Genomic DNA, 21793 nt, shown 5'->3' with positions numbered 1-21793 from the left:
TCCCCTTAATCTTGGTTTTGGATCTGCAGGAGATGCAGACCAGAAGGTTTCCCATTAGAAAGAATTCCACAATGAACTCCCCGCAACTCTTGATTTTCTACATCCTTCTAGCGCAGGGGTCTCCAACCTTAGCAATGTTAAGACTTCTGGACTTCAACTCCCAGAATTCCTCAGACTGCTGGCTGAGGAATTCTGGGAGTTGAAGTCCACAAGTCTTAAAGTTGCCAAGGTTGGAGACCCTTGTTGTAGCAGCCAAGAAGCTTTGATGGTCCTCCTATCGGCGTTTGTATGAATGAATGAATGAATGAATGAATGAATGAATGAATGAATGAATTCTTTATTGGCCAAGTGTAATTGGACACACAAGGAATTGTCTCGGTGATGAACCGTGAGTTTGGGTGACACAAAAATAGTGAGATGACTTTTGGGGAGAAAATCTATGCAGGGAAGGGGTCCAAGGGAGCTTTCCCTGCCCTCCCGTCACCAAGTTAATTGTGTGAATTAAACTTAGTTTCCCTAGGAGGTAAGCAAGGACACCGAGCATCTCAATCAATCAATCAATCAAAATAGAGCTGAAAGGGACCTTGGAGATCATCAACCCTTTGTTCAACCAAGAGACCCTGTTGCATCCCAGACAAATGGCTGCCCAATCTCTTCGCGAAAACCTCCGGTGATGGAGCAGCCACAATTTCTGGTGGCAAGCTGTTCCACTGGTTAATCGTCCTCACAGTTGGGAAGTTTCTCCTTAGTTCCGGGTTGCTTCTCTCTTTGATTAGTTTTCATCCGTTGCTTCTTGTCCTGCCCTCTGGTGCTTTGGAGAAAAGCATGACTCCTCCTTCTTTGTGGCAACCCTTCAAATATTGGAAGAATTCTATCATGTCTCCTCTGGTCCTTCTTTTCATTAGACTAGACAGTTCCTGTAATATTCTTCATATATTTTAGCCTCTGGGGTGTCATGCCCCTGTTGAAGTCTGACTCCAAGGGAGAGATGGAACAGCTGACAGGGAGTGGGAGTGTGGCTCCAGTGGTTGTGGAGGAAACTGGGGAAGGGCACAGGCTAGATGGGTATTTAGAGGAAGACCCAGGCCCATCCCCTCTTCATCCTAGGGCATGCAGGGAGAAGCGGATAAGGGAGAAACGTCAGTGGCGTGGTCTACGTAGGAGGAAGGGGCCCTGATCCCCTTCATGGGCTGCAGCTGGGAGGACTGGTTAAAAGGACAACTGCGCATGGCAGTTGCTGGAAGCAAAGCGTGCATTATTCTTGTCGGAGCTTATCTGTGTTTTTTTTGGCTTCCTCCCAACTGTGGTTGCTGTGTTATCTGGAAGAAGTCTGCAATTAATCTTCCTTGCTTGCTGTAGTAATTTCTTCAGTGTGGTGTGTTGGTTTTTTTTTATTTCGAATTAACTTTACTTTGGGTGGGGACTGCATTTACTTCCTCTGTAAACTGTTTTCTTTAAGAGTTTGATATCCTGCCGAGGATAATTGGACGTTGGGGCCAAGTTGGAGGCATTAAAGGGACTTTCTTCTATTTTTGTGACTTGGTTATTTTTGTGTCATGCCCCGGGTCATCACATGGGGTCTGAGGGTGATGTAGTGGTTCGCATCATCCTTTCCTTCAGGACCCAGACTACAGACCTTTAATCAGAAGTGGTATTCAACAGGTTCTGACCGGTTCTGGAGAACTGGTAGCGGAAATTTTGAGTCGTTCGGAATAACCCCCTCTGATTGGCCCTGCCCCATCTCTTCTCTGCCTCCTGAGTCCCAGCTGATCAGCTGGGTCTTCCTTTGTTGCCCTGCACAGGAGAACGGAGCTGGAAAGCAGGTTAGTGGGGTGGGGAGAGAATGAGGATTTTACACTATCCTTCCCTGGAGTGGGGTGGGAATGGAGATTTTGCAGTATCCTTCCCCTGCCATGCCCACCAAGCCACGCCCACCAAGCCACGCCCACCACGCCCACCAAGCCACACCACGCCCACCAAGCTACCCCCACAGAACCAGTAGTAAAAAAAATTGAATCCCACCACTGCCATTAATCATCCTAGTTTCTCTTCTCTGCACTTGTTCCAAAATCTCCACATCTTTTTTTCATAATGTGGGGACCAAAACTGGGTGAAGCATTCCAGGTGTGGCCTTACTAAGGATTTATAAAGCAGTTACTAATACTTCATGTGATTTTTGATTCTCTGTTTCTACAAGCAAGGGTTGTATGGTGTGTGCGTTTTCTTCCACGGTTCTCCATCCATGGGACCTTCTGAACAGTCCAGTATTCTATTGGAAGACAGCTGGCATGTCTTCCCTAATTCTTCTCTTCGACGAGTTGGACGTCAAAGCGATTCACGGGAAGGCATTTTAAATATGTTCTGGGCAGGGGTGGGATTCCAATTTTGTAACAACCGGTTCTGTGGGCGTGGCTAGGTGGGTGTGGCCAGGTGGGCGTGGATATGTGACTGTGTGGGCGTGGCTTCTTCATTTTGGGGGCAGCACCCCCTCCCCCATTTTTTAGGCCTTCTGGGCCTCAGGGATGCCTCCTGGGCAAAGCAGTAAGACAGCGAGGAGGATCCTGGCACAACTGATCATAGGAATAGCTGATTGTCAGGAGTGGGGAAAAAAAAAGAAATACCTTAAGGAGTGACTGGGCAGGGGAGAACGCAGTCAGAGTTGTCAGGCATGCGCGCGATGTTGCGCATGCACAATAAGGACTGACTGGGAGGGGAGGAGCGGGCGGAGAGGGGGTGGGGCCAGCCGGGGGCACGATTGGCCAGTTCTCCGAACTGCGCAGCATCATAACAACCGGTTCTATTGAACCGGTCAGAACCGGTAGAATGCCACTCCTGCTTCTGGGAGATTTGAAGAGTGGAGGAGGTGGGAAGCAAAAGGGTGGTGTCTCCCTCGCCATCCAACACACCCATGGCCTTTGCCAAGGTTGGTTGGACTAAAGGAGGGGTGTCAAACTCAAGGCTTAAATCCAGCCCACGGGGCCGGCCTGGAAGTATCAAAGGACCGGCCTGCGGTGCCTCTGGTGGCATAAATGGGCTGTATGTGTGTGTGTGTGTGGGAGGACTTTGCACTTCATTTTTCAGCTGAAAATGGGCCAAAAATGAGCCCCAAAATTGCTGGCAGAGTGCTGGAGGGTGAAAACAAGGTGCAGGGGGGCATGCGTGAAATCCCCCCCGTGCCCCATTTTGGCCGGCAGGGTGCTGCATGAGGCATCCATCCCGCACCCTGCTGCCCTCCTTCCTCGCCCTCAGAGGAGAACTACAATGCTGATCCGGCCATCAAGGCAATGCAGTTTGATGCCCCTGGACTTAAGCAAGGAGCTGAATAATTGATGGAAACTGAATAAGGAGAGATTCAACCTAGAAATGAGAAATTTTCTGACAGTCAGAACAATCCACACATGGAACAGAAGTTGCCTTCAGACGTTGTGGGAGCTTCATCCCTGGAGGCTTTCAAGAAGAGACTGGACTGCCATCTGTCAGAAATGGTGAAAGGTCTCCTGCTTGGGTGGGGGGTTGGACTAGATGACCTACAAGGTCCCTTCCAACTCTGGTTATCTGTAATCTGTATCTAGGATCTTGTGGTCCAGCTCCTGCAGAAACTCCACACTTCCATCGATCCATCGAATGGTGGAGAAGCACGGGAGAATTTCATGCTAGCAAAGTCACTGCAGTTAGACCAGTGAGATCTATGGAAGGAGACAGCTACTAGTTATAGCACTACCAGAAGAAATGGTCAAAATTTAGACCAACCGGGGATGAGGGTCAGGAGAGGGTCAGGTGCTCCAACAACTTCATTTGCCAAGGAGGTTTTTGCAAGAGACTCAAATAGGTCTGAATAAATATTCATCTAGCGGCACTGACATGGGAATGCCATCGGTATATAACAGAATAAGAGAATTGGAAGGGACTTTGGAGGTCTTGTAGTCCAGGGGTTGCCAACCTTTTGGACCTCAGGGACCACCAAACTCATAATTTTAAAGCCCGTGGACCAGACACCCTGGGAAAATCCCCCAAAAAGTCTGCAGGAAAATTCCCCACCCCGTTTCCTACGATCAATCGTTCTTTATTTAGGATTGCAGGATACCGTCTCCAGCTCCGTTCTCGGGGGAGAGAGAGAGAGAGAGGAGAGACTTTGGGCTTCATGCAAGAAAAGCAGCAGAAGCAGCAGAAGTCTTTCTTTCTCTCCCCCAAACTCTGCCAGAAATGAGTCTTTGCCGGCGCAGCCTCTTGGAGCAGGATGCTTTGCAGGGTCCCAAAGACTCATTTCTGTGCGGAGTTTGGGGAGAGAAAGAAAGACTTTTGCTGCTTTCTTTGCGTGCAGCCAAAAGCAGAAGAAAGAAGCAGAAAGAAGCAGCCCGGTGGCCAGGCCAGGCGTGTGGGGCAAGTGGGGCAAGTTCCCCCCCTCTGCCCTTTCCCCCCTCCTCTCACTACCTCTTGTTGTTGGCTATGCAAGTGACACAAGCCTTGTGTTCCTGCGCAGCCTGGATTAATTGCTTTGGGGGCGACATTTCTCTGCGGACCACAAAATTTTCTCGCAGACCACCAGTGGTCCCCAGCCCACTGGTCGGTGGCCACTGTTCTCATCCAACCCCCTGCTGAAGCAGGGAACTGTAATGCCCATTCAGACCAGTGGCTGTCCAATCTCTTCTTAAAAACCTCCAGTGATGGAGCACCTACAACTTCTAATGGCAAGGGGTTCCACTGGTTCATTGTTCTCCACAGTCAGGAAATTCCTCCTTAGTTCTAGGTTGCTTCTCTCCTTGATTAGTTTCCATTCATTACCTTTTTTGTCCTGCCTTCAGGTGCTTTGGAGAATAGGTTGACCCCCCCTCCTTTGTAACAGCCCCTCAAATATTGGAAGGCTGCTATCATGTCACCCTAAATCAGGGCTGGGCTTCCAAAATGTTACCAAGGGGTTGTCTGCCTGGTTGCTGGGTGGGCGTGGCCAGGGTGGGCGTGGCCTAGTCCAGTGGCCCCCAACCTTTTTTGAACCGGGGACTGGTTTCACGATTATTTATTCTTCCACGGACCGGTACCTGAGTAACGCGAGACTCCACCGCCATCGGGACGGCTCTTCGTTCGAAGCCGCCCCGCCCCCTTTCGACAAAACTAAGGCGTGAGCACCCAAACACCGCTTTCCAACTGAAAACCCGGAAGCACCGTCAAAACAAGATGGCGGCGCCCAAGCTTTGCGGCCCAGTAAAAAATGATCCACAGATGGGTACTGGTCTGGGGACTGGTGGTTGGGGACCCCTGGCCTAGTCAGCCTCCTGCACCACTGGGGGGGGGCGTTTTTGCCCTCCCCAGACTCCGGAAGTTTTCCTTGAGCCTCCATGAGGGCATAAACAGCCTCCCCGGGGCTCCGGAGGCTCTCTGGAAGCCAGAAATGGGGCCATTTCCGGCCTTCTTGAACTTACGGGAGGCCCATTTTTTCACCTTCCCCAAGCTTCCGTGCACCCCCTGCACTTCCCTGAATCCAAAACGGGTCATGTGGGAGGGGAGTGGCAGAGAGGGCGGGGCCAGCCAGGAATGGGATTTGAGGAGGGGGAGGTTTCTCTGAATTGTGCCGAATCTTAGCTAGGGGCTCTCCCGAACCCCTGTGAACCCCAGGCGGCCCAGCCCTGCCCTAAATGAACTGTTGTAAGTGCAGAACTACCTGTAGTTTTTGCCAAGCAGGTGAGCGTGTAAGAACGAAACAAAGTTGAGCGACAGGGATTACACCCAGAAGAACTTCTCAGAACTTTGTTCGTTTTTATTCGGAAGCAGGACACCGTGTATCGCCAATTGTTTTCGCAGCCTGAAAAGCAAGCGGGCGGTCCTTTTTTTTTTTAATGGACAGCTGCCAAGCAGGAAATCAAAACGTGGGAACTCGGGGACCTCTGCCAAGTGGAGTTTGGATCCGATTCCAATGCAGGAAAAGGGGCTTCCATAGGTGTCTTTTCCTCATCGGCTCACCACGTTGGAGGCCAGCTCCCTCCTGAATCAGGCTTTCGGACTAGACTGGGATTCAGAGGGCCGTGTCGGAGCCTGGATTCCCTTTGGCCTCACGGGGGTAATATTCAGCCAAGATGCTTTCCGGGATCCGTTTCAGCAGCTCTTTGGGGAAGATCCGGAGCAACTGCCATCCTATGTCCAGGGACTCGAAGATGGTCCTGTTCTCGTAGGCGCCTGGGAGAAGCAGGCCATAAACCCATTACGAAGTGTGACAAGTTTTAGATCGAAAGGGCAAGTAGCCATTGCATTCAGACTTCACGACTGCTTCACGGGGCTTTAAAGGCCTCTCTTGAGGCATTTTACAGAGTCAGCCTCTTGCCCTCCCCAGCGATCTGCATTACTCGTTTTACTCAGAAGGACGGAAGGCTGAGTCAACTTTGAGCTGGTCAGGATCGAACTGCTGGCAGTGGGCAGAGTCAGCCTGCAATGCTGCATTCTAACCACTATGCCACCACGACTCATCTATCTTCAATGATAGATAGATAGATGGATAGATGGAGAGAGAGAGAGAGAGAGAGAGAGAGAGAGAGAGAGAGAGAGAGAGAGAGAGAGAGAGAATGGATGATAGATAGATATAGACAGACACAAATAATAGATGAGATAGATAGATAGATAGATAGATAGATAGATAGATAGATAGATAGATAGATAGACAGAGACAGAGACAGAGACAGACAGACAGATAATAGATGATAGCTATCTATCTATCTAGATGATAGATAGAAAGAGAGAGAGAATGGATGATAGATAGATATAGACAGGCAGACAGATAATAGATGATAGATTAGATAGATAGATAGATAGATAGATAGATAGATAGATAGATAGATAGATAGATAGATAGATATAGATAGATACATATAGACAGATAATAGATGATAGATGATAACTAGATAGATGATAGCTAGATAGATGATATATATATATATATATATATATATATATATATATATATATATATATATATATATATATATATATATATATATATATATATATATATAGAGAGAGAGAGAGAGAGAGAGAGAGAGAGAGAGAGAGAGATGGATGATAAATATAGACAGAGACAGATAATAGATGATAGATATAGATAGACAGATATAGACAGGCAGACAGATAATAGATGATAGATAGCTAGAGAGCTAGATGATAGATAGCTAGATAATAGCTAGATGATAGCTAGATGATAGCTAGATGATAGATAGATATATAGATAGATAGAGCAATTAAACTTAATATACTGCTTTCAAGTGCTTTCCAGCCCTCTCTAAACAGTTTACAGAGTCAGCCTCTTGCCCCCAAGAATCTGGATCCTCATTTGACCGACCTCAGAAGGATGGGAGGCTGAGTCAACCTTGAGCCAGTCAAGATCGAACTGCTGGCAGTGGGCAGAGTCAGCCTGCAATACTGCATTCTCACCACTACACCACCAGGGCTCAAAAATATATATTTTATTCCTTATACTGTCTCCGTCTTTCCTTACAACATTAACAGAATCCGCAATGGACTGAGAATGAGCGTTTCCACTAGAGAAACGACAGTCAAGCTGAAACTTAAGTCAATCGAGTAAAAACAACAAAGGGGAGGAACTATCTTACTCAAGCTTCCTCAAACGACTCTCCACCCCTTATAGGTTACCCAGACCTCATCCACAGGTCAGCAAAGAAGGTGTTTAAATTCTAAGCAAGAATGGGAAGACGCTTCTTCAGCTGAAGGGCTGAAGAAGCTTCTTGGATGAGAAGAAACGAAATGTCTTCAGAGAAAAAAAACAGAAAGACCAGTTGCCTCTTGGAAGAAGAAGAAGAAAAAAAAGGCACTTTTGGGACCTCCTTGCCCATGGCTTTCTCCCACATACCTTGAGCAATGAACTGCTTCTCAAACTTCTGCAGGAACTCCAAGTAGAGAAGGTCATCGGCTGAGAGGGCCTCTTCTCCCACCACGGCTTTCATGGCCTGAACATCTTTGCCGATGGCATAACACGCATACTGGATGGAAAGCAAGAGAGTCACTCGGAATCCTGTCCTGGGTCACATCAAGAAACGAGGGAGGGGTTCCCCAGAAGCCCCTCTGGACAGGAAGGGGTCTGCTAGATGTGCCAAAAAACATCTGAGTTTGCTAGCGCCATGTATGGCGCAAGTATGCCTTGATGTCAGGATTCCAGCAATCGCCCTAATTAAATCGTGATTCTCGAGCCAAACTTCAAAAATCCTCAAAGGATCTATTAGAGGTGACGTATTGCCACTGCCCTGTATGAAGCCAACTCTGGCATATGTAATTTACAGTCCCCTGTGACCCTGTTCCCCCACTCCCCCCTGGGTGTCTCATAAACCAGATTCTCCAATTGAGCACCTTCATAGCCTGGGTGTCATCAATCACATACTCCAATTACGGCTTGGGTGTCATCAATCACATTCTCCAATTAAATATATTCCCGGGCAAAAGCTCTGGTAGTTTAGTTACAATCTTTTAAAGATAAGAGTTGGAATGTACTTTTGCTTTCCAACTGCTGCAGATTTCCTTCCTCCCCCCACTTTTTTTATGGCAACTACTAAGACAGGCATAGGAATGTTTTATGAGTTGACACTTGACTTAAATTGGGCCCAACATTTCTTTTGCTAAGTGAGACTGTCAGGATTCTGGCAGTTACTCCAATTAAATAATGAGCTTCGAGCCACACTCCCAAAACTACAAAGGATTTATTAGAAGTTAACATGCCGGCATTAGCCTGGGTGTAGCTGACTCTGAGATACGTAATTCACTGTCACCCTTGATCCTGCTTTTGCCCCACCCCTCTGGGTGTATCATCCAACGAAGATAGCCAAGGGTCATCAATCATGCTCTCCAATTAAATTTTTGCACAGCAGAAGCTTCAGTCATCTAATCAGTCTTTGAAGAAAATATGAATGGGAAGTACTTTCGATTCCACACTGCTGCCTGCTCTTTGAAACTCCCCCACCCCTTCTTTCTGTTGACAACTATAAAAAGTGTATACAAAATGTTTTATGAGTTGACAGAGACATTGGTTGAAGCGAGCTTTGCCCCATTGTACGGCCTTTCCTGACCCCCGTTGTTGAGTGAATTCCCTGCAGTTCTGAAGTTAGTCACATGGTGAAGCGAATTGAGCTTCCCGCCTTGACTTTGCTTGTCAGATGGTCGCAAAAGGGGATCGCGTGACCCCCTGGCCACACTGCGACCATCATAAATATGAACCATACATATTTATTTATTTTGATCTTGTGACTGTGGGGGATGCTGCAACGGTTGTGAAGTGTGAAAAACAGCCCTAAGTCACTTTTCTCAGGGCCAGTGTCACTTTGAACGGTCGCTAAACGAACTGTTGTAGGTCAAGGACTACCTGTGTTCTCTTTGTTAATCTTTTTAGGGCTCCCGATCCGGAGAATCTGGGCACCCCAACCCTCCCACCTCATCTAGGGCAGGTCAAATGCTTACTAACTTCAGATAATATTATAGCATTCTGTTCAAAGGTCCTTTAAGTGGAAGCGTGGCTTGTTGATACTTTAGACCAGAGGTCTCCACCCTTGGCCACTTTAAGGCTTGTGGCCTTCAACTCCCAGAATTCCTCAGCCAGCAAAGCTTGTTACTTGTGGCCTTCAACTCCCAGAATTCCTCAGCCAGCAAAGCTTGTTACTTGTGGCCTTCAACTCCCAGAATTCCTCAGCCAGCAAAGCTTGTTACTTGTGGCCTTCAACTCCCAGAATTCCTCGGCCAGCAAAGCTTGTGGATTTCAACTCTCAGAACTCCCAGAATTCCTCAGCTAGAATTCTGGAAGTTGAAGTTCACAAGCCTTAAAGTGGCCAAGGGTGGAGAGTTGGAGACCTCTGCTTTAGACAGAACACAATAACAGAGTTGGAAAGGACCTTACAGGTCATCTAGACCAACCCCACCACCGCAGCCCAAGCAGGAAACTTATGCCATTTCTGACCAATTCTGGGTTTTTACCAATTGATTCGAAACATCCCCATGGTCCTTCCTGGTCATGCCTTCTCCAATAGCTGATTTCATCAGACGGGAGAGAGACGGCAGCACATTGATGGGAGGGTAGATCTGTGGTCCCCCCCAAAAAAACACACACACGTCAAAAAGGAACAACAACAAGGAAACTGTTTTGGGGAGAGCTAAGAGCCCTAGATGAAATGGGAAGGGAGGTCTGGGGCCCTCAGAGTCTCTTGTACTTTATATAGTCATCTAAAGCACAACCATCTGTGAGTTGAATTCCTGGTAGAAGGCTTGAAGGCACCAGGCTAGAAACCAGGAGATGGTGAGTTCTAGTCCTGCCTTAGGCACAAAAACCAGCTGGGTAGGTGACTTTGGGTCAATCACCAGGACACAGTGAGTCTCTCTTTAAGCATGAAATCTAGTCGGGGGACTTTGGGTCAATCACCAGGAGTCAGTGAGTTCTAGTCTTGCCTTAGGCATGAAAGCTGATTGGGTGGCTTTGAGTCAGTCCCTCCCTCCCTCCCTCCCCTCCTCTCTCTCTTTCAGTCCAAACCCACTCACTGGGTTGTTGTGAGGAAAACAGAAGAAGAAGGTCCATGTATGCTCATCAACTTATTATTTATAACAGGGGGTCTTCAAACTTGACAGCTTGAAGACTTGTGGACGTCAACTCCCAGAATTCCTCCTCCAGTCATGTGAGCTCAGGAATTCTGCGAGTTGAAGTCCACAAGTAAACTGGCCCTATGGTGCCTTGTCTCCTGCTGGTCATGGTAAGTGAGCTGGGGCAGTTTTTCAGGAGTGCCAGAAGATGGTGGGGCAGGAGGACCTCTGGACTTCCCAGACACTCTGACAAAGACGGGAGGAGGAGGAGGAGGAGGAGCCAGACCATTTACCTGCCTATTGTGAAGCTGTCTGTCCACATAAATCTGCCCTTCAGTTATGAAGCCGGTCAAATCCGGAATGGGATGGGTGATATCTGCAAGGAGACACAAGAAGATGCCACTAGCCATAAGCAGGGTCAGAATAAGAGAGTTGGAAGGGACCCTGGAGTCTTCTAGTCCAACCCTCTGCTCAGGCAGGAAAACTTAGACAAGGGGTCTTCAAACTTGACAGTGTTAAGGCTTGTGGACTTCAACTCCCAGAATTCCTCCTCCAGTCCATGTTAACTCAGGAATTCTGCGAGTTGAAGTCCACAAGCCTTAAACTTGTCAAGTTTGAAGATCCTTGTGATAGATGATGGATGGATGGATGGATGGATGGATGGATGGATGGATGGATGGATGATAGACAGACAGACAGACAGAAAGGTATAGATGATAGATCAGGGGTCTTCAAACTTGACAGCTTTAAGTCTTGTGGACTTCAACTCCCAGAATTCCTCTCCAGTCCATGTTAGCTCAGGAATTCTGCGAGTTGAAGTCCACAAGCCTTAAACTTGCCAAGTTTGAAGACCCTTGCCCTACCAATGGTTGTCCAATCTCTTCTTGAAAAACCTCCAGTGATGGAGCACCCACAGCTTCTGAAGACAATCCGTTCCACTCCCTGTCGGGAAACGTCTCCTTCATTCTAGGTTGCTCCTCTCCTTGATCAGTTTCCATCTGCTGCTTCTTGCCCTCCCTTCAGGTCCTCTCCTTGGTGACTTTCCCACCCACCAGCCCAGAACCTGGAACCCAGCACAGCCTTGCCTTCAGATCTACAAGCGAAAGTCCCTCGGGGGACTTCCCCTCCCTCTACTTCCTTCCAAGAACCATCCATCTCAACTCATAATTTATCTGGCTGATGCAGAAGTTTCCTCTCTGATTTCAGAGTCCCTTAAGAGTCAGGTGGAATTGTGTGGGGCGCCGAGGAGGAACTGAAACCTGTGTCTAGTTGGCCTGCTTCTCAATTCCCACAGCCCAATCAACGTTGGACTAGAGTGCAGAGGTCCAGATCAGAGCAGCTAGATAGGCATCTTGAGTAGAAAGAGGCCAGAAGACAACAGAATCCCACCCAGCTCGCTCGGTTGATTGGTTGGTTGGTGGGCCTGAATCCCAGGAACATCATCCCGCTCAACATCATTTTCCGGGTTGGAACATGGGAGGATTCCTGGGGAGCCCTCTGTCTGGGGTGACACGGGATGACGGAGCACAAGGAATTCTGTCTCTCCTAACAGGCCGGAATTGTTTGGGGCTCAGGTTAAAAAGCATCTGATGTTGGCTTGGGAGGAAGGGGTACACTGGATATCTCTATCTCTCTATCTCTATCTATAGATAGATGATAGATGGTGGAAGGATAGGATAGGATAGGATAGGATAGGACAGAACAGAAGAATAGAATAGAATAGAATAGAATAGAATAGAATAGAATAGAATAGAATAGAATAGAATAGAATAGAATAGAATAGAATAGAATAGAATAGAACAGAATAGAATAGAATAGAATAACAGTTGGAAGGGATCTTGTAGGTCATCTAGTCTTACCCCCTGCCCAAGCAGGAGACCCTACACCATTTCTGACAGATGGGAGTCCAATCTCTTCTTGAAAGCCTCCAGGGATGAAGCTCCCACAACTTCTGAAGGCAACTTCTGTTCCATGGATTGATTGTTCTCACTGTCAGAAAGTTTCTCATTATTTCCAGGTTGAATCTCTCTCCTTGTTCAGTTTCCATCTGTTATTCCTTGTCTGGCCTTCGGGTGCTTTAGAAAATAGCTTGACTCCTTCCTCCTCTTTGTGGCAGCCCCTCAAATATTGGAAGATGCTATCCTGTCTCCCCTGGTCCTTCTCTACCCTAGACTAGCCATGCCCAGTTACTGTAACCGTTCTTCATATGTTTTAGCCTCCAGTCCAGTGGTGGGATTCAATTTTTTTTTTGACTACCGGTTCTGTGGGCGTGTTGGTTGGCATGGCAGGGGAAGGATACTGTAAAATCTCCAGTCAGAGGGGGTGTTTGCTGGTTCTCTGAACTACTCAAAATTTCTGCTACCGGTTCTCCAGAACTGGTCAGAACCTGCTGAATACCACCTCTGCTCCAGTCCCCTAATCATCTTGGTTGCTCTTCTAGGTAGGTAGGTAGGTAGGTAGGTAGGTAGGGAGAGAGAGAGAGAGAGAGAGAGAGAGAGAGAGAGATATGATTCAGATGATTCAGATATAAATTATATAATTTAGATATATTTTACTAGTCCTATTGATGTATTTTCTTTGGGTTTTGTTTCCTTGTTTATTTTATTGTTCCATTAGTTTACTTTTGCTTTCTTTTCTTCCTTCTTAATTTTAGTGACCTGTGTCCCTTTCTCAACAGAGGAACCTCGAGGCAGACAGTAATAGGAGAGGCCTGGGTGCAGAAGCTCATAAACTGGGACAAAACTCACCTAACTATCTTGTTTACCAACGGAAATGTGGCGCTCAGTTGTGTTCATAAGCCAAGGACTACCTGTACCACCTCCAGCCCAGTTGCATTTTCCATCATTCGTGGTCCCAGAGCCCCCACCCCACCCCCCAATCCCCTTTCCCAGCATGGTGTCCCCAGACCCTGCGTGGATTTTCTACCCCAGGGACCTGCTGCCTTGGCCGAGAGTTTGACCTCGTGCAGCCCTTCTCACCGTCGTTGGGCATCGTCAAGATGGGTATCTGTGTGATGGAGCCGTTCCTGCCTTCCACTCGCCCTGCCCGCTCATAGATGGTGGCCAGGTCAGTGTACATGTAGCCAGGAAACCCCCGTCGTCCAGGCACCTCTTCTCTGGCCGCCGAGACCTACGGAGGGAAGGCTGAGAACCTTGCGGGGCTGGGCTGCTGGGGGTTCGCAGGGGTTCGGGAAAGGCCCTAGCTAAGATTCTGCGCAGTTCGTAGAACCTCCAAATCCCACCACTGGCTGGCCTTGCCCACCCTTCCCCTCCCCTCCCAGGAGTCCCCACGTGGCCCGTTTTGGATGCAGGGAAGTGCAGGGCATGCATGGAGGCTCAGGGAGGGCAAAAAACGGGCCTCCCGGAAGTTCGAGAAGGCCGGAAATGGGCCCGTTTCTGGCTTCCAGGGAGCCTCCGGAGCCTGGGAGGCCATTTTCACCCTCCTGGAGGCTCAAGGAAAGCCTCCAGAGCCCGGGAGTGCAAAAAACGGGCCTCCCGGAAATTCGAGAAGGCCGGAAATGGGCCCGTTTCTGGCTTCCAGGGAGCCTCCGGAGCCTGGGAGGCCATTTTCACCTCCTGGAGGCTCAAGGAAAGCCTCCAGAGCCCGGGAGTGCAAAAAACGGGCCTCCCGGAAATTCGAGAAGGCCGGAAATGGGCCCGCTTCTGGCTTCCAGGGAGCCTCCGGAGCCTGGGGAGGCCATTTTCACCCTCCTGGAGGCTCAAGGAAAGCCTCCGGAGCCTGGGAGTGCAAACCCCTCCCCGCCATGGTGCAGGAGGCCAACTAGGCCACGCCCACCATGGCCACGCCCACCCAGCAGCCTGTCTCTTAGTGAGAAGGAAAATGACTACTTCAGCTTCCACCACAATAGCACCAGGGCAAACAATAGATACAAACTCAACGTAACCTGCTCCAAACTCGATTATATGTTTTTATGTTATGTTCATACTTGTTTTCTCATACATGCTTGACAAACTAAACTAAATAAAAATAAAATAAATAAATAAAATCTCACAGAGCAGAGAGGAAGCCAGGTCTGACCCTCCACCCCACCCCTGTCCTCATAGCCAGGAGATTCTGGCCCAGCACCGACCCACTGACCTCCCGCAGGGCCTCGGCGTAGGAGCTCATGTCGGTTAGGATCACCAGAACGTGTTTCTCACACTGATAGGCCAGGAACTCGGCGGTGGTCAGAGCCAGACGGGGCGTAATGATCCGCTCGATTCTGCAGGAGAATACCAGAATTGGAAGGGACCTTGGAGGTCTTCTAGTCCACCCACCCCACCCCACCCCACCCGGCTCAAGGAGGAAACCCTGCATCATTCCAGACAAAGGAATCTTCTTAAATCTCTTCGAAAATCTCTTCTTAAAAGCCTCCAGTGTAGGAGCACCCACAATTTCTGGTGGGAAGCTGTTCCACTGGTAAATCTTTCTCACTGTCAGGAAATTCCTCCTTAGTTCTAAGTTGTTTCTCTCCTTGGTTAGTGTCCATCCATTGCTTCTTGTCCTGCCTTTCGTTGGCTTGGACAATAGCTTGATGGTGACTCCCTCTTCTTTGTGGCAGCCCGTCAAATATTGGGACAATCTCCATCATGTCCCCCGCCAAGTCCTTCTGTTCATTAGTCAGGACATATCCAATTCCTGCAACTGTTGTTTGTATGTTTTAGCCTCTGGGGTCTGGGGCAGTGATGGTATTCACATTTTTTTTACTACCGCTTCTGTGGCCGTGGCTTGGTGTGTTAGTGGACAGCGTGTGGCTTGGTGGATGGTGCGTGGCTTGGTGGACATGACAGGAGAAGGTTACTGCAAAATCCCCCTTCCCTCCCCACCCCACTAACCTGCTTTCCAGTTCCGTTCTCCTGTGCAGGGCAACCAAAGAAGACCCAGCCGATCAGCTGGGACTCAATGGGAGGCAGAGAAGAAATGGGGTTGGCGGGGCCAGTCAGAGGTGGCATTGGCCGGTTCTCCGAACTACTCAAAATTTCTGCTACCGGTTCTCCAGAATTGGTCAGAACCGGTTGAATACCACCTCTGATCTTGACCCACTCTTCTTTGGGGCAGCCCCAAATATTGGAAGACTGCCATCATGTGTCCCCCCCCCGCCCAAGTCCTTCTGTTCAATTAGTCAGGACATACCCAATTCCTGCAATTGTTCTTCGTAATTTTTAGCCTCTGGGTCTGGGGGCTGCTGTGGTTCCCATCATCCTGTCCCCCAGGACCCAGGCTACGGACTCACGTGGGGTCGTTGGCCAAGTTGAGGAAGAGGCAGACGTTCTCCATGGACCCGTTCTCCTCGAAGTCTGACTTGAAGTACCGAGCCGTTTCCATGTTCACCTGCCAAGAAGGGGACTCTTACTGGAGCCAGAAAAACACCACCTCCCTCTATCCCCTATTCTTCCGTTTCAAGCTTTCGCGGATTCAATTTAGAGCCACAGATCAAAATACAGAAAGTAAAGGAAAAGGGGGAAAAAAGAATGTGGACTAAGAAAAAAAAAAAGAAAAAATAATTGGGTTATGTTTTTATTGTTATTGTTTTTAAACCCATGGGCTGAGTATCTCTCATGCTGGATCAGTATTTCTCTGGTTTCTCATCTGAAAGTAGATTTGGCCAGAGATGTAAGAATGTAGATTGATTCTCCAAAAAGTCGTTTTTGTAGTGTTTCTCAGCTTTGTTAACTCTAAGATGTCTGGACTTCAACTCCCAGAATTCCCCAGAAAGTCTTTTTTGCAGTGTTTTTTAAATATGGCAAATTTAAGATGTGTGGACTTCAACTCCCAGAATTCCCCAGAAAGTCTTTTTTGCAGTGTTTTTTAAATATGGCAAATTTAAGATGTCTGGACTTCAACTCCCAGAATTCCCCAGAAAGTCTTTTTTGCAGTGTTTTTTAAATATGGCAAATTTAAGATGTGTGGACTTCAACTCCCAGAATTCCCCAGAAAGTCTTTTTTGCAGTGTTTTTTAAATATGGCAAATTTAAGATGTGTGGACTTCAACTCTCAGAATTCCCCAGGAAGTCTTTTTTGTAGTGTTTCTCAACTTCGTTAATTCCCAGAATTCCCCAGCCAGCATTGCTGTATGGACTTGAAGTTGCAGGGTTGCTGGCTGGGGAATTCTGGGACTTGAAATCCACACATCTTAAATTTGCCACATTTGAAAAACACTGCCCAACAACAATAAAATACATTCCTAGAATCCCAGCACATTTGTTTCTTAATTTGCCTACACTGGATATCACTCTTGAAAGCCCATCTAAGCTTTTACTCTAGTTGTCTGATTTTACATTAAACAAAATGAAAGCAAGATTACTTTCTGTTTCTCTCTCACGCTTCCTTAATTTGGCAAACTTCCCCAATGCCAGCTCTACATTCTTGCACAGATAACTTTGTCAAAGACCAACGTAAGGGAAACTAGTTCCCCAAACTTTAAACATCTATCATCAAGAAATGTACTTTTGTCTTTTTGGCAATGTTATTTTTGCGATGAGCCACAAAATGGGGAGATTTTTCAGAGTTCCTTTAACAAAAGGCAACAGACGCTTTTGGAAAATGCATCGAACATTCAGGAAAAGCAGATTTTCTGTTTAAAAGTGAGGGCATTTTCAGCTCCTGGGTGTTTGTGTGTGTGTGTGTGTGTGTGTAATATATAAGACCCAAGTAGGAAGAGAAACCAGCCTTTTTCCAGGCATTCCTATATACATTTGTCCACTTGAGGGCAGAATCAGAAAAAGATCTTGCTATGGAATTAAAAAAACAAGGGTTGTGCGAATTATAGCTCTGAAAACCCAACGAGATGGAAATTATTTCCTCCATTTTGGAAGTCAAAGTCTTAACAGTCAAGAATTATTCCATCTCTTCTCTTCTCTTCTCTTCTCTTCTCTTCTCTTCTCTTCTCTTCTCTTCTCTTCCTCTTCCTCTTCCTCTTCCTCTTCCTCTTCTCTTCTCTTCTCTTCTCTTTCTCTTCTCTTCTCTTCCTCTTCTCTTCCTTTCCCTTCCCTTCCATTACACATATTCTATTCTATTCTATTCTATTCTATTCTATTCTATTCTATCCTATCCTATTCTATTCTATTCTATTCTATTCTATTCTATTCTATTCTATTCTATTCTATTCTATTCTATTCTATTCTTCCTTTCCCTTCCCTTCCTTTTCCTTCCCTTCCCTTCTGTATTCTATTCCATTCCATTCCATTCTGCATTCTATTCTATTAATTTTCTATTCTATTTGGTATTTTCTTCTCTTCTATAGTCTCTCTATTCTATTCTCTGTCCCAAATGGTGCCTTTTTCAAAAGGCAACTGGACTTTGATATTTTCTTTGAAAACCGTTTGCTTTTCATTCAAGAAGCTTCTTCAGTTCAATTCAGTTCTTCAGAAGGAGGAGGAGGAGGAGGAGGAGGAGGAGGAGGAGGAGGAGGAGGAGGAGGAGGAGGAGGAGGAGGAGGAGGAGGAGGAGGAGGAGGAGGAGGAGGAGGAGGAGGAGGAAAAAAACGGTGCGGTCCTTGGTGTTTTTTAAGCTGGGTTGTTTTCTTGGAGACGTTTCATGACCCTGCTAAGTAACATCAGGAGTGCTAGAAGGGAGGGGGGGTTGCTCTCTCTTTATATACAAGTATTTGCAGCATGGCTGGCAGTTCCCTGATTAGGCATCTGTTTACTCTTTGTTTGTTTGAGTTGGGAACAGAAGCCTACAACATCTGCCCAGTGATGGTCATTGCCTATCGTCCAATTAGATGGAGGTCCCTGTGCAATGAGCCACCATGAGGTTGGGCGCAGAGGTGGGTATTCAACCGTTTCTGACCGGTTCTGGAGAACCGGTGGCAGAAATTTTGAGTAGTTCAGAGAACCGGCCAATCCCACCTCTGTCTGGCCCCGCCAACCCCATCTCTTCTCTGCCTCCCATTGAGTCCCAGCTGATCGGCTGGGTCTCCTTTGCTTGCCCTGCACAGGAGAATGGAGCTGGAAAGCAGGCTAGTGGGGTGGGGAGGGAAGGGAGATTTTACAGTATATCCTTCCCCTGCCATACCCACTAGGCCATGCCCACCATGCCACGCCCACAGAACTGGTAGCAAAAACATTTGAGTCCCATCATTGGTCGGACGGTTGTGGCAATACTTCCAAAGTTGAAGCCATTTCTGCATTTGGGATTTTAACGTTCAGAAGGGCCGTTCAACCATCGTTGGGCCAAAGTAACATGGATGGGGACAGACTTTCTCCAACGGTGGCCAGTTGATGCTCTGAAGCTACCTGAAGTCTCCACACGATGTGATTCTTAAGTCAAGAGGAGTAAAAAAAAACCTCCCAGGGAACAGAGAGGCTCTGGATCTACTGTGTCTCTGCAAATGGTATTTTTTTAGTTTGGATTTAGGTGCTCACAGCTGAGTGAGACAGCCATCTGAGGAAGCGGTGGCGTTCAAAGCTGCAGTGTCTTCCTCAAGTGGATAAATGGCTTTGTTGTCAAAGACCAGGGCTCTTCAAACTTGGCCACTGTAAGACTTGGGGACTTCAACTCCCAGAATTCCTCAGAGCCAGACATGTGGAGAGGAGGAGGAGGAGGGGGAGGAGGGAAAGGATTGTGGGGTCCTTGGTGCTTCCTGAGCATTGTGGTTTTGTTGCCAACGTTTCATGACCCAACTAGGTAACATCATCAGTGCTAGAAGAGAGGAAGAGGAGGAGGAGGAGGAGGAGAGGAGGGAGGGACATGCTGGTTGGGGAAATTCTGGGAGTTGAAGTCAACGCGTCTTAAGGTGGCCAACGTTGGGAAGCCCTGATCTAAAGCAACGTAGAGCCTTGTAGAACGACGGCTCCGAGCGCATACAAAACATAGAAATTAGGAAATGACTTCCCTGCTGTAATAAATTAGGAAGAAATCCTTCGGATCGAAAGGAGGAGGAGAAGGAGAAGGAGAAGGAGAAGAGAAGAGAAGGAGAAGAAGAAGAAGAGGAGGAGGAGGAGGAGGAGGAGGAGGAGGAGGAGGAGGAGGAGGAGGAGGAGGGAGGGACATGCTGGCTGGGGAATTCTGGGAGTTGAAGTCTACAAATGTTAAAGTTGCCAAATCTGGAGACCCCTGCTCTGTAATACACAAAATGTGGAGAACAGAGGAGAGGTTGAGTAAAGGAATTGGAACCAACTTAGTGGCTGAACAGCAACAACCAGAATGAGGAAGAAGGAGCAGGGATGTTTTCACACTTATGACCGTTACAGCATCCCTGCGGTCACGTGATCAAAATTTGATGCTTGACAACTGGTTCATGTTTATGATGGTCGTAGGGTTCCCGGGGTCAACCGATCCCCTTTTGCGACCTTCTAACAAGCAAAGTCAACGGAGAAGCCGGATTCCCTTCACAACCGTGTGACTAACTTAAGAACTGCAGTGATTTGCTTAACAATGGTAGCAAGAAAGGTTGGAAAAGTAAGACTCCCTTTAATAACTGTCTCCCTTTGATTTATTATTTCAACGGGCTCAATTCTGGTCTTCAGTCGAGGACTACCTGCAAAGTTAGCACTGGGACTTGGGGCTCACTTTGAAGGAACCTCTCAGGCTGAAGGTCCTTCAGTGGGAAACTCTGGGTGGCCTCACCGTTTCTTGCCAAGTGGGAGGTCCAGCGTCCAGAAAGAAGCCTCTCTTTCCAGAGTCTTTTGTGGACAGATTGGGGAAAGAGACGTCTCCATCCTGTTAAGGTAATGAAGATTTAATAGCTGACCAGCTGCTTTAAGGCTGTAGATAAGGCCAAGATGATGAACTGAGGATGAGTCAGCAGAGTACTGCCGCTTTAAGAAGCTGTCTATATAAGGGAGGCCATGTGAGGGCGTCTTTCTCCTCCTGTTCTATCTCCATTGTGGTTCTCTGTGCAGAGTTGAAGATGGATTGATTGCCTGGTTTTTGCCTCTAACACTTGTACGTATGTATATTGCAGCCTTGTATATAAACCAATGTTAAAAGACAAAGCCTCTGTGTCCTGTGTTTTGCTCCTGGGTTGTCTCACAATCGGACTCACGCTGTAAACACCCTGACGCTGTGGAAGACGTGACTTACCCCCATGGCTGCGAAGACAATGGCGAAGTTATCCTCGTGGTAATCCACCACATCTTTCGATTTCTTCACCAGGCCAGCCTGTCTGCAGATCTGAGCTGCGATCTGGGATGAAAGGGGGAGGGGAGAAGGAGGGTGAGAAGCCGTGGAAGATGGGAATGGCAGGCGGTCCAGGAGGCCATCGCTCTAACCTGGGTTTAGTTCTCTACTAAAGTTCTCTCCTACTATTGTAGGGTCCTTTGGTGCTCTCTGACCTGGGTTGTTCTCTTGTAGACGTTTCATTACCAAGCTAGGTAATGTCATTGGGGGAGTGGGGTTTGTGGAGGTGGGGGGCGGGGAGGAGAAGGAGGAAGAGGAGGAGAAGAACAACTCTGGGGTCTTTGGTGTTCTCTGAGTTGTGCTGCATTCTTGCAGACATTTAGACACCCAACGAGTAACATTGTCAGCCCTAGAAGGGAGTGGAGTTTGAAACGAAGACGGCTCTCTCGAAAGACCACGCCCAAATCTCCGGAACCAGAGCCGTCCTGCTCTGAACCAATGGGGCAAAATGGGGGAGGGAGGCTCGGGAGGGCCGTACCTCGTTGTGGGGGAGACCAGCAGCGGAGAAGATGGGGATCTTCTGTCCCCGGGCGATGCTATTCATGACGTCGATGGGGGAGAGGCCCGTTTGGATCATCTCCTCAGGGTAAATGCGTCCTTGAGGGTTGATAGGCTGCCCTGGAGAAAGAAAGGAAGGGAGGGAAGGAGGGAAAGGAAGGAAGAGAGGGAAGGAAGGAGGGAGGGAAAGGGAGGGAGGGAGAGATGGAGGTAAAGGAAGGGAAGGAAGGGAAGGAGGGAGGGAGGGAGGGGTAGGAAGGAGGGAGGAAAAGTAGGAGGGCGAGAAGGAGGGAAAGGAAGAGAGAAAGGAAGGGAAGGGAAGGGAGGGAGGGAAGGAGGGAGGGAGGAAAGGAGGGATAGGAAGGAAAGGAGGGAGGGAGGAAAAAAGGAGAGAGGGAGGGGAAGGAAGGAAGGAGGGAGGGAAAGGAAGGGAGGGAGGAAAAGTAGGAAGGAGAGAAGAAGGGAAAGGAAGAGAGAAAGGGAGGGAAGGGTGGGAGGAAGGGAGGGAAGGAAGGAGGGAAAGTAAGGGAGGGAGAGAGGGAGGGAAAGGAAGGAAGAGGGGGAATGTGGGAGGGAGGGAAGGAAGGAGGGAGGGAAGGTGGGAGGGAGAGAAGGAGGGATA

At 48.1% G+C, this 21793-nt stretch overlaps 1 protein-coding gene across 1 annotated transcript in view; it reads right to left on the bottom strand.

Moving 5' to 3' along the window:
* Positions 1–5859: 5859 nt before the first annotated feature.
* Positions 5860–21793, bottom strand: part of ATP6V1B1 (ATPase H+ transporting V1 subunit B1) — a 39343-nt gene continuing 23409 nt past the window's right edge. Inside the window, exons 6-14 of the mRNA XM_087965721.1 lie at positions 21152–21291; positions 20578–20679; positions 15785–15882; positions 14650–14773; positions 13530–13680; positions 10845–10927; positions 9955–10059; positions 7850–7979; positions 5860–6168 (exon numbers count right to left, since the gene is read on the bottom strand). Of these exons, the coding sequence (XP_087821847.1) occupies positions 6008–6168; positions 7850–7979; positions 9955–10059; positions 10845–10927; positions 13530–13680; positions 14650–14773; positions 15785–15882; positions 20578–20679; positions 21152–21291 (1094 nt within the window). The 3' untranslated portion in view covers positions 5860–6007. The remainder of the gene's footprint in view (positions 6169–7849; positions 7980–9954; positions 10060–10844; positions 10928–13529; positions 13681–14649; positions 14774–15784; positions 15883–20577; positions 20680–21151; positions 21292–21793) is intronic.

This window comes from Notechis scutatus, chromosome 4 (genome assembly GCF_049901735.1).
Source record: "Notechis scutatus isolate UNSWTSFEM ecotype Mainland chromosome 4, rNotScu1.2, whole genome shotgun sequence".
NCBI lineage: Eukaryota > Metazoa > Chordata > Lepidosauria > Squamata > Elapidae > Notechis > Notechis scutatus.
Note: the sequence above shows the minus strand (reverse complement) of the source record. Positions and strands in the feature narration are given on the sequence as shown.